The 11,986-nt window shown below is 48.9% G+C and overlaps 4 protein-coding genes across 4 annotated transcripts; 2 read left to right on the forward strand and 2 right to left on the reverse strand.

Moving 5' to 3' along the window:
* Window positions 1–1,421: 1,421 nt before the first annotated feature.
* KY384_005341 (uncharacterized protein) lies at window positions 1,422–2,108 on the reverse strand (the record flags this gene model as incomplete). The annotated part of the gene is made up of 1 exon (XM_044813842.1): window positions 1,422–2,108. One exon carries the CDS (start codon window positions 2,106–2,108, stop codon window positions 1,422–1,424), a length of 687 nt encoding a protein of 228 aa, XP_044669143.1.
* Window positions 2,109–2,461: 353 nt separating this feature from the next.
* Window positions 2,462–6,475, forward strand: KY384_005342 (uncharacterized protein; the record flags this gene model as incomplete). The annotated part of the gene is made up of 9 exons (XM_044813843.1): window positions 2,462–2,647; window positions 2,760–3,065; window positions 3,118–3,146; window positions 3,216–3,407; window positions 3,464–3,492; window positions 3,544–3,565; window positions 3,626–4,065; window positions 4,130–4,305; window positions 4,544–6,475. The coding sequence occupies 9 exons, from the start codon at window positions 2,462–2,464 to the stop codon at window positions 6,473–6,475; spliced, it is 3,312 nt and encodes a 1,103-aa protein (XP_044669144.1).
* Window positions 6,476–6,766: 291 nt separating this feature from the next.
* KY384_005343 (uncharacterized protein) lies at window positions 6,767–8,589 on the reverse strand (the record flags this gene model as incomplete). The annotated part of the gene is made up of 3 exons (XM_044813844.1): window positions 6,767–7,708; window positions 7,976–8,162; window positions 8,213–8,589. 3 exons carry the CDS (start codon window positions 8,587–8,589, stop codon window positions 6,767–6,769), a joined length of 1,506 nt encoding a protein of 501 aa, XP_044669145.1.
* A 1,039-nt stretch (window positions 8,590–9,628) lies between these two features.
* Window positions 9,629–10,880, forward strand: KY384_005344 (uncharacterized protein; the record flags this gene model as incomplete). The annotated part of the gene is made up of 4 exons (XM_044813845.1): window positions 9,629–9,698; window positions 9,741–10,026; window positions 10,200–10,318; window positions 10,393–10,880. 4 exons carry the CDS (start codon window positions 9,629–9,631, stop codon window positions 10,878–10,880), a joined length of 963 nt encoding a protein of 320 aa, XP_044669146.1.
* Between the last annotated feature and the right edge of the window lie 1,106 nt (window positions 10,881–11,986).

An 11,986-nucleotide genomic window follows, 5' to 3' on the forward strand; every position in this document is an offset into this window, starting at 1 on the left:
ATAAGCCGTGATTGTAAGTCCCTTTCGAAAACACGCCTAAAACCAAACCACTCGTTTCCCTCCCACCACTCTTCTGCTCTTCGATTATCGCTTTGACGAGCTCTCGCTTCCCGGAATACCTTTTCCTCGTCATTGAAATTTTCCGTTGCAATCACTCTTGCGAGCCATTTTATTTGCTCGATTATCTTTTCATTCTATGTCTCGAACGTAATTCAATCCGACCTCCCTTGCGAAGTACATCTTGTATTGGGACTCGGCATCGGCTTCATTAGACTCACGACGTGCCCACCTAAGTTGTGTGCCATCTCTGCACATTGCTGCTGGTACCAATTCTGAGCTTGGCCAAGAGCTAACCCTACGAACACGCCGCTAGCCATGGTGACGATGGTATCCTTTCCTGATATCTGACTCCAGATACAGATGATACAGACTTGAGACTGTGTAGGGCAGCGAAACAGAGACACGCAATCAACCCATCATGATAAGGAGTATATAAGAACATTTCGCTTACGTTGTAGGAGTTCATATGGCTTTGATGAAAGCGGTGTAAATCCATTATTTCCATCACAACGACGTAGAAGAAGCCTAGTGACTATTCATTTCCAATGACTAGTTAGTATTAGATATATGCAATAGTAGTATGTGGTCCTGCCCATTCTCACAGCCGTCGCTTATAGGTATGTCTGACCGGTCACAAGGTCAACTCTTCTAGCGTTCAGGCTAGAAGGGGTCACCCCTAGCGCGAATTTTTAGTTGATGTTCTGATGGTTGCGCATTAAGGATGGAGAGTGCGCATTGGAGTCCTTAGACCCTGCCCCTAAAGCTCAAAAATCCGATCTTGAGGTAGATCCGAGCTAGGGGTGACCCCTTCTAGTCTTCTCTTGGCCAAAGCTTTATAAATTCTCGGAGTTGTCCTTCGTTTCCATACTAGCATATGGCAGAGTACATCAGCAAGCACCTAAGCAACTACTGTATAGTCGTCCGCAACGATAGCAGAATTGTGTCCCGCATCGACATCGCATGTGCAGACACCCACTGCTTTTCTCCACCATGTTAGCACAGGAAGGGCAAGCTTTCCATCCTAACCTTCCAGCCAGACTTCTTGCCTGCTGAGTGCTGATGTCTGCTGCACATTCACGTCCGGGATGAAAGGCGTTACGACAATGCCGACATGTCGACCCTGCGCACCGGTTGCACCTTATCTCATCGGGCCCATTCGCTAGGCGCCGAGGAAGAAAAACTCCACACCTAGAGTCAGAACAATATGCCGGCTGTGGTTCCGCGCGTTCTTCAAGCCAGAGATCATACTGCTCATGGAAAGCTTGCGGCAGCAAATCTCCCGCGAATGTCGGCGGTACGATATCCTCACAGCACTGAAAGGGACTCCTAGAGTCCCATGCGATTTGGAAGGCATCTGTGGGTTAATTAAGATCAGAATTGAGATGTACATTTTGAGAGCAGGGTGAGGAGCTACCTCGGAGGTGTGGTCTGCAATACCAGTGGGTGCATGCCAGCTCTACCATCACGCCCATATCGTCCGCATCGAAGCACACAGTACACTCCCTCAGTCTGTCCCTTCTTAAACGTTCCGCCTCTTCTGCCTGCCTTCGCTCTTCTTCCTGTTCTGCGGCTATCACGGCTAACAAAGTAGCTTCAGCTTCAGCCCTCTCTTGCCGAATTCTCTCCCCTTCGCGTCGTCTCTGCTCTTCTCGTTCATGGAGTTTCGCTCGGCAAATTCCGACCTGCTGTTGTCTTAGTTCCTCACCCGCCCGCCTCTCACTCTCTACGTGACTGTGAAGCTCATCTCTTGCTAGCTGACCTTGCTCTCGGTTCAGTGCACGTTGTTGGAAAGCTTCATTCGATACGGTTTCGTACCAAGCTCTTTGATCTCGCTGCGCTGCAATGAGTCTTTGCTGGCGCTCATTCTCATATTGTCTAGAGGCGATACTATTGTTGGAGGGTGTGCTGTGCACAGCAACACGAGGAGATTGTACGTCATTGATTGGTCGACTTTTGAGCTTGGTGCTCAACTTTCGTGCGGTAAAAGAAAGTTCACTGCCTGACGGGTCATTCCTAGAAGGGTTGCGAGGTAGAAATCCGGTGAGCATTTGCAGCTATTGCGGTTTTGTTGTACTTTGCAATGCCCCGAGTTCCACGGTGTCCATTACAGTAAACGTCTCGCAGTGCAAATATCCATAAGGCGTTCTATATTTCCCTTTACCAGTATTGCTTCAATGCGGGGTAGGTTTTACATATCAGTAAGCGCAGCCTCGTCAACACCACCTCTATATGCAGCTAGTCGTGGCGATCTACAATTGGCAGTTGAGCAAGACAAGGCTGAGAGGAGCTTGCATGTGATAAGAAGCACTTCTTCCACGACGTTCGAAAGGATTTGAGCTCTTTGATTCAAGTTGCCCCATGCAGCGATTCCCAGACCTGTACGAAATACGACACTCTTTGGATGGCTCAAGACTTGGCCTCAGACTATCTTGATGACCATGGCTTTGACCTATTGCTGGCAGCGCAAGATGATAAGGCTGGCTTGCTATCGGCATCTACGACAAAAGTTAGCGTTGACGGCGAGCATGGAGACATTGTCACACGCAATGCTGGTATGAATAGGGATGACAATCTAGCCCTAGTCAGAGTAAGTTCGTCCCTAGTTCGCAACCATAGCGAGTACCGTGTGATTGCGAAACATTTGTTGCTTTCCACAGTGTTTGGCTTTGCTGTCCTTCGTTCGGCGCTTATGTTCTTAGTTGCATGGTGCAAATAGGGACGGACAACATGGTATCCATGCACCTGCCGCAACTCCAGGTGAACCTGGAGGTTTCATAGCTGTCGAACTTTTTGAGTCGACCCAGATCGAAGAGGGGGTGCATGTTGAGGTTTCTGGCTTTGCATCCCGGGTGGAGCCTCCAGAATCGATCGAGGTGCCTGCAAGAAGGGACTTGATTCTGTCAGCTGTAGGAGGCAATGGTCAAGAGGGACAGGTTGGCAGTAACGGGCAAGCAGGCATGAACGGTATTGACGGGACAAATGCAACTCGTGAGGTCGATGCAACAGTGAGGCCTTATCTCTATGCTTAAACATAGGAACTCATCTAATAATCTAAAGCCTGGAACAAATGGTGGGAACGGCGGAAAGTGAGCTCACGCCTTTCTATTTATTCGGTCTTCTATGAGTCTAAACGAGAATTGACCATATGCATACAGTGCTGGACTTGGTACCAATGGAGCAGACGGAGGTCGGGGAGGTACTGTTGAGATCTCTATCGATGAGGATAACACACATCTCTTGTTTGCAGTTCAGTGGGACACTCGTGGTGGAAAGGGAGGTAAGCCTGGCCGCCATGGCAACCCAGGATCTGAAGGCACAGGAGGAAATGGAGGTGTGGGCCATCAATGGTGAGATCTGTCATCTGATGTTGGCAAAAGAAAGTAAAAATGATTCTCTGGCCTAGGAGTGAGCTAGTGGGTTACAGATACAGATGTACCTCAAGCTGCATAGGATATTCGACATCTTCATCGCTAGTGCGAGCAGGCTCTGTTATGGGTAGTGCGAAGTATGTCTAAAGCGATAGATACTTGAATGCATGGTTCATCTTTCTAACGACTGACGACAGTTCATCTATAGTAGCCGCAATCAGGGCACAAGCAGTTGAAGGAAACAACTTGCAAGCTATGATTGCAGCAGCAGCTACACGATATGGTGCTAGGAGGCACCAAGCGACTGATACGGGCAGCTGTCGTTGTAAAGGGGGGAATGGCAATTGTGCAGGCTGCGTACCTATACCTATCCACTCACAATTCCATCGCCAAGCCGGATGGAACGGTAGAGATGGGAGACCAGGTGCTACACAAACGAAGCCTCTCTTTCCGGGTCTGGAAGGTGACATCGGGGGTGCGAGTATCTTTGTCAAGTATCATAATGGCAGGACCGAGCGATACAGTTCGCAATATCTCCTGGAGCTGGTTGATTTCGATGTTGAGGATGAGAACGGAGACGGGATCTTTGAGCCTGGAGAACGTGTCTCAATTTGTCGTATTCGAATACGTAACAGAGGTGAAGTCCTCATATCCGGCTGCTTAATTTCCGAAATCATTTGCTGGGACTGACATCTCATTAGGTGGGATGCCCTCACCAAAATGCCGTATCCCAATTTCTGCTGTGGCCTCAGACTGGTTTCTACCAGTTGATGGAGAGGATGGTGTTGCTTATATGCAAAGTTCCATTACCCCTGGTACCATAGTTACGCTCAACTCCTCACTTATGGTCCTTATACATCAGCCCGCTGACCTCCAAGTGCGTGGGACACGGTTTTTTCGTAGGGAGAAGATCGCCATTAGGGCGACAATGCCATGGCTAAATCGAAATTTACCAGCTTTTGATTATACTCGAGACATCGACTTACAGTACCCTATTGAACTGAAGAATTTCAGCCATCTTCCGACAATGGCTCTTGGGTCTATGAGTCGTTTCTCCGTCGAGGTTGCGGCTAATGAACCTATCGTATGGTGAGATCTCGCTGACTTATGGCAAGGTATTCAACAAAAGTGCTGTGGCCATTGGCGCCTCGTCCAGCAATAGACGGCGGGTTGAGCTACAAGCATCTTTCCCTGCAGACCGTGGGTCACTCCAATCACCGGAAGGCGTGTGGCAAAATAATGTCGAACGCCAAATTCACCATATTCCAGCCACGGACCTATTCGTCGCTCAGCATAGCATCCGGATTGCCGTCGACGTGCCAACTTGCGGCGAGACTATGCTTCTAGTCGCCATTTATCTATCGGAACCGCATCAGAGCCTTGTAACAGATGATCAAGATGACGTGGAGATGCACTTGGTAGAACAGTTTGAACTTTCGATTCAGCTATCGACCCATCACACCCTCAATCCGGCAGCTAACTTTCTCCTGGTTACTAACTCCGAATGTGCTCGAAATCGCATCCAAGGAGTTCAAAACTTCATAAATGATGGACTACAAATGCAATCAGATGAATGGAATTGTAGCCTGTACGGCGGGCTACAATACCACCCAGAATCCGTTGACGCAGACGCAGACTACGTACTGGCCCAATACAGTGGGAAGACAATCATATTTCTTGGTAATGTCTTCAAATTCTTTAGATCTGGTCCTCGTGTTGCGTACGATTTATGTGATCCATCGTTGGTTGCGGAAATCTGCATGGCCGGAACTCGATGCCTTTTCCTCGGTTGCTCAGACCAACCAAATTTCAAGAAGTGGCTTAAGTCCTGGACGTTTCCTGTGCCCTGTAGCTCTGACATGATTTCCGAACATCAAAAAGTCTCTCAAGCGTTCGCTGGCAAACCCACCTTTTGTAAATCAATCAGCCAGAAGAGGATCGTTGGAAGCAATTTTGAGGACATTGAGGTCTACTCTTTTGCAGCGAATTCTACTTGGTTCGACATCAAAAAGGGCAACTCGGCAGCGAAAGCAAAGCAATTGAAGAAGTACCTTCGAAGTCGGCTACCTCAGGAACGTTTCCTTGTCACAACCTTCGAGAATGAGGCAGATGATTCGAAGGAAAGGTCAGGTCGCATTGCGGTGCTGCAAGGGCTACCACAGTCAATGAACGTAATCGCTACGGAACGTCATTCAAAGGGCTCAGACTTCAATTTTTTCGAGGCATACATGGTCGTAGATGCTCTTCCTATCACCGTGGCAATCAAGAGTCTCTGTATTGAGTCCGAGGAGAATCCTGGAGCCGTTCCAAATGGTCCATCTCACGACATTTGTAATCCACTTTTCGCCTCTGAAGCTATATTCCTCTCCATTCTCCATCGTTCGCACATGGAAATACGAACGTTCCTTCGCCGACAGCACGGCATCTACATACCCTCTAGCCACAGCTCAAGTAACCACGACCTCACTGGCTTCTTTCGTGTACATCTTCCGACACTCTCGCATATCTTTTTCTATGAATCATGCGGAACACAACCAACAGAGTGTGATCCTCCTCCAGAACAGGTTTACGACCTCCTGATCCACGCATTAGCGGCGTGCCTTCCGCAGAAAAAGCGCCACATCACTCGGTCTGTGACCATGCCTATACTAAATCATCGTAAGGCCCTACGCAGCTGTATCCTACTCGCAATCAAACGATTCGTGCTACCTCGCAGCAGCAACGCGCTCAGTCCAAGGCAGGGCAACAGCAAAGCAGCCAAGGACTACACAAGGGCAGCTAAGAACCTGCACTCCCTTCGTAACAAGAATGGCGCGCGAGACACCCACAGCATCATCATGGATCGACTCATGAGCTTCACGCAGAAATCAGCTCACGAGTTCACGCACGGACAGATCTCCGCACGGGACTTGGTGCCGCGGACGGAGTTCTGCACGGCGAAGGAATGGGATCAGCGGTGGGAGGAGGGACAGAAGCTGAGGGAGCAGGTGTTGGAGAGGACGAAGGATGCTTGGGAGGTAATTGGTGGAATGACGCTGCAGACGTGAGTGAAGGATGGTTGGTCGTAGCTCGGGATTGTTGTCTTCTTTGGCAACGTGGAAGACTTGGTGACTGTTTTTCGAGTTGGACTTCTTTGGCAATTGTTGCGATTAATCTCGGTTTATGATGAGCATTTATATACACAGGACCTCCAACTTTCCAAAGTAACGAACTCAGTCATACGCCCTTTCAGCATCGTCGAATGTGTCTATCTTTACTTTTAGGCTGTACCATTCATTAAGTGAATTAATTTTTCATTGAATTATGAGCGGTCCATTAATTCGCTGCCTCTGCTGCTTTCACGCCGCGATCACAGGCACATTAAGCTTGAATCCACCCGGCACCAGGTTTTGAAACAGCTGTAGAGGATCATATTGCTTGCTGACTTTCTGCAAAAAGGTCAGACTGTCCTGCCCGTAACCACCTATCGGATTCTGAAATTTGGCGGCATAATTGAGATAAAGGTAAGGGTTGAAAGTATTGAGTTTCTTGGCCGCATCATTCACCTTGACGAACAGGTCCTGTGCAGCCTTATTGATGGTGTCGTCGTCTTTAATGTCAGACCATGACACGGTCAGAAGTGCGTTGGTGAGATCTCCGTCTTCGGGACCGAGACCGAGGACGTTGCCGCTGTTGGGTGTGTTGCCAGGAGGCTTGTTATTTATAATTTCTTGTGGCAGTGGTTGAAAGCTCAAACTGAAAGACAGGCCTGGAGTATCCTTGATAGGCTGAAGCGTCTGGTTTGACAAGTCGAAATACTGCTTCATCGTAGCGGCACTGTTCTTGAACGTGCCCGTGACGAATAGCTGCCGCTGTCCTGGGAGATTCCGCCCTTCCAATTCGACTGTGAAGTCTGTAAGATTGGAGATACGCATTGTGTTGAAGGTCTGCGGGAGATCGATGAAGGGTTTGAAGACCAGCGGCCTTGTTTCCGGCTTCGTGTACTCGAAGCTGCTGGCGATAAACCAGCCTGATTGTGCGTTGAAGCTATAGCTGTTGATGAAAGCGGCATAGGGATCATACCCTTTGCTTTTCGCAAAAGTCTCGAATAGCTTGAACTGTGTTTCTCTAGTGGAAATATCCTGCCCGATAAAGCCACCCCAAAACTTCCCCTGCTTGAATACTTTCATGTCAAAGCGAGTGACGATACCGAAATTGTTAGAACCTCCTTTCAGAGCCTTGAATAGGTCTGGATATGACTTGGCATTTGCATTTACAATCTGGCCGGACGCAAGTACAATCTGTGTAATGTCAGATTGGTTTCATATGTTGCTTGAATGCATTTACTTCGAATTCGATGACGTTGTCGCAAACAAGCCCATATCGTGGAGAAAAGAAGGAGATACCACCTATAATTCTGTAAGCGGTTATTCGCAGCGGGCGGTTAGAAAAGACTTGCCACCAAGTGTAAGACCCGGCACACCGACCTGATTGAAAGTGGTCAGCCTCGAACAAACATGATCTAGAAATTGACTTCTGCTGGGCATTAGAATGGGAAGGCATCTCACCGAAGCGACACGCCCACCAGATGTGGCCAGTTGCAAGGCATCTAGCTTCAGATAAACATCCTCCCATCGGTTGCCTGGCCCTATGCTGATTTGCGATTGGTCTTGGGAAATGTCAAGCTGCTTGAAAGATTGCAGATCAATGGTGACTCCATTTTGGATATTGGCGGACCCGGCAAAAGGAGTGTGACTGTGGCATGTCAATGAGTATTCTTTAGAGAACGGAAATCCTCCATTCACCCTCCGCCTCGCACGGCAAATTCACAGCCCTTGATGAGTTTTGAGGCTATATTCAGCACGAAAACTGCAGCGGCGACGTCCTTGGCAGTTTTTGGAATGTATATACAAGATGGTTGGACGGCCTGCTCTTGGGCGGACCAATAAGATGCCAATGACTGCTTGTATGGATTTGAGGAACTAATGGCAACTTTGTCTCGGAACAACAGCGATAGTACTTTACAGCATGTTGACTCAGGTGTTACAACAGATTGTACCATTTTCTGTGACAGAAGCGATCCATCCGACTGCGCGACCTGGTCCTGAACATCAGTGGGTAAGGCTATTGCTAGGAGGAATAGGTTCATCAACGCCGTGAGGCATATGCCGGGATTGTGCATGATGCTAAGGTTAAGTCGATAGAGACTGGTCGTCAGGGTCCGAGATGGGCCAGCAAAATGCAATCAGACCGCTGAGCGGTAAGAGAGTATGCTTTAAGGCACACTGGCCGCTGTCGCGCGTATAACGAAAGACAGTGGTCTTTGGCAGTGAAATGAAGTATTGAAACATTCAACGAACACAAAGCGACAGTGAAGGGATTGCTCAGACATGCTGTATGTAATATTCATTGTCCCAACTTTAATGACGTTGCAATCTTGCCATCCGACTTTTGTTTTTACTAGTCATTCGTAGCGTTCAGGAATGCAAATTCCCCCTCTTTCCCCCCTGATTGTGGGGAATTCAATATCACATCTCATCGCGTGGCGGACTGGCGGCTCGGCTGGCAATACTTGGGGCCGCACTTGCGCATGTAGGAAGCAGCTTATATCCAGAGAGGTTAGATCAAATTCAGTATCATAAGCACTGCTGCAGCTTGTTGTTTAGCACCGTCGATCTCTGCTAAGGTACGGCATCCGACGCCAAGGGGGAACCTGCCTCTTCTTGGGATATGACTGTTGCCGAGCATGTAGAATCGCAGTGTGCAGCTCAGCAAGACTGCAGCGTTTGTTCACGACAACCAAACACATCTGGAGCTTGTCCCTGTCCCGACGTCTTCGAATTGAGTTGAGGCACAGCCGTTGGATGACAAAGGAGACAGCCAAGTAGAGGCAGATCAGTTCCGCGGGAAGTCGGCACCTTCACGCTGTGATCCACATCTGGAAGATTTCCGACTGGGCTTTTGGCCGAAGTAAGGTCCGAACGAGTTGTTCTTTCGCATCCGGCACTTGATAAGACCACGCTACCAGAGATCGATTCGCAGCGTCCCGATGGTTCGAAATGCGTCGGGTGGCACATGTCGGGTGGCACATGTCGGGTCAACAGACTAAACTGGGGGTTTGGCACGTCAGGGGTGTCAAAGTCACCCTTTATGAGCATCCCTCAACCCGTCGTCTGTGCCCTCCGTCATCAATGAGCGTGGAGCCTTGTATGGATTGAATGATGGCCACAACAGAGGGCCCTACCGCCGTGGAACCTCCTCCAAGAATCACAGAGACCACTTTACTGGTTCGTGCGTGGGAAGACCTTTGCTATCCCTGATTGACAATGATAGATTGCTACATGGGTGCTCTTTGGAGTCTCCGTCGCATTTTTGCGGCGCGCATTGGAGTACGATTAGGCATCTCTCGAAAGCTGTACTGGGATGATGCATTGGCTACCGGCGCACTGCTGGCTCTGCTGGGGCTTTGTATCGCACTGACGCTGGCCGTTCCTGGCATGTATGCGGTCCTCCAGGTCGGCTCTGGGCTCAGAAAACCCACTGCGACATTCCTGGATGACGCCAGTCGTTATCTGAAGCTGCAATTTGCCTTGTCGATCTTGTATTGGACATGCCTGTGGTTGGTGAAGGGTGCGTCAGATCTCGAGAAAGTCGATGACTACCATTATTGACTTCACCAGCCTGCTTCCTATCGTTCTACCACCGCCTCACGGCCGGCCTCAGGTATTGTCGGTTGACTTGGTGGGCCATTGTGGTTTTCACGTCTTTGGCGTATGTTGGCTGTATCATCAGTTATCCGCTCGCGTGTTCATCATTCGTTCTCGGGGAATGTGAGAATTCCAAAAACCTCTACCGCTCGCAAGTCAGCTTGAAATACAGCACAGCGGTCGACATTATCTCTGATGCTTTCAGTAAGTTCTTCAAGTCTGTCGATCCTTTAACTCAAGGATCGCCCTCCAAGGATCATCACATGCTAAATGCTCAGTTATTGCACTGCCGATGTACCTTGCACTACGAGTTCAGCTTCCGTGGTCCCAGAAGATAGCTCTCGGAGCAGTGTTCAGTATAGGGGCTGTGATTATGGTTTTCTCGGGAATTCGAATAGCTGTCAACATGGAGAGTGGCAAACATCCAGAAGTTTCCTGGCTCAATTTATGGTCACAAATTGAAGCCTCGATCGCCGTCATTATCAGCAGCATCGCTCCCTTCAAGGCCTTCTTCACCCAGCGGAGGATGAAATCATCATACGAGGAGGGAAACTCGCCAAGTAAGAGATATCCACCAACGTCTTGGAACTCGGGTCATCTGAGAGGCACTTCTTCGCGACCTCCTGCGGCAATACCACTTGAAGATCGAAGCTCCCAGTTTGCTCTTCAGCATCATCATGGCACCATAAACATAGCGCCAAAAGAGGATGATCCTACCGAGCGAATCTTTCAAAAGCGAGAAGCTGGAGTCGGCAGTGCATTCTGAAAGACGACCAAAGTTCTTCCGCCCCAATGCATACCCATTTCACTTAGGGCGACCTCGACAGCAGTTTGTGGGCAGCGGTCTCATGGCCCGTCAGTTGATCGAGCAGACCAGCTCAATGGCTTCTTATCCCAGTCAGGACTCAATTCGACGACTTGCAGTCCAGTTTTGACTTACAAAGCAAGTCTTTACAAGGCTCCGCCCTTACCATCCAGCCTGAGTTTCCAGAGGGGTCGATTTAACGATCGCTCGCGCGAGTACGGTGGACGTGCTGCTGCGTTTCTTAGCCCGCAGACTCCTAACCGGAACGACGGCTCCACGAAGCGGCCGATGTTCCTACGGTAGGGAGCAAGGATGAAAAATTAAGATCTAAATCGGAGAAATCCGTCGGGATAAATTCCACGCATGTGTTACGAATATGCCATCACGATGATTGGCGCTAAGTGAGGGGGCGGATTCGCCGCCGCCTATGCCAGAACAGTAAGAAATCTTACTCTGTACCAGACAGTTGAATCTATCATTCAATCAGGAACAGATTATTGCAATGCTTTTCATCCTTCTTACAAGACTTACAATAACGTGAATTATCGAACGTTCTAAATCATCTTGCAACCCTCTCACTCTTGCTCCTGGCACGTTGGCTCAGCGCATTGTTAGATGCCCTGTAGGATGTACCAACGTTACCATTCCATTGCCGTAATCATGTTCATTAATCGGAGCGAATCTAGTTACTCAAATCGTAGTCGAAGTCTTCTAATTTAGCCCTGAACCACCGACTCACTTTGTACACGACGCCTGAAAATTGAGGTACATGCTTTATTCGTACCACCGGTGGTCTGAGAAACTTGATATATTGGTCTAACAAACGAACGGTCCACTTTGGAAATTGAAACGACTATTGACGGATCAATTCGGCCTGTAGATCAAAAATTGCACTAAGAATTCGGCCAGTGACGGTCCATTTTGGGCTTTGAAGTAAGGCAAAACGGTTGTTGTACTTGCCTACGCTGGAGATCAGACTGTCAGAACCGAGGAAAAGATGATGAAGCATAGAGAATGAGGACAAGCGGGAGGACATCACAATGCATTTAGTCATTCAATGAGGCAAG

This window comes from Bacidia gigantensis (assembly GCF_019456465.1).
Source record: "Bacidia gigantensis strain McMullin 20006 chromosome Unknown contig_245, whole genome shotgun sequence".
Lineage (NCBI taxonomy): Eukaryota > Fungi > Ascomycota > Lecanoromycetes > Lecanorales > Ramalinaceae > Bacidia > Bacidia gigantensis.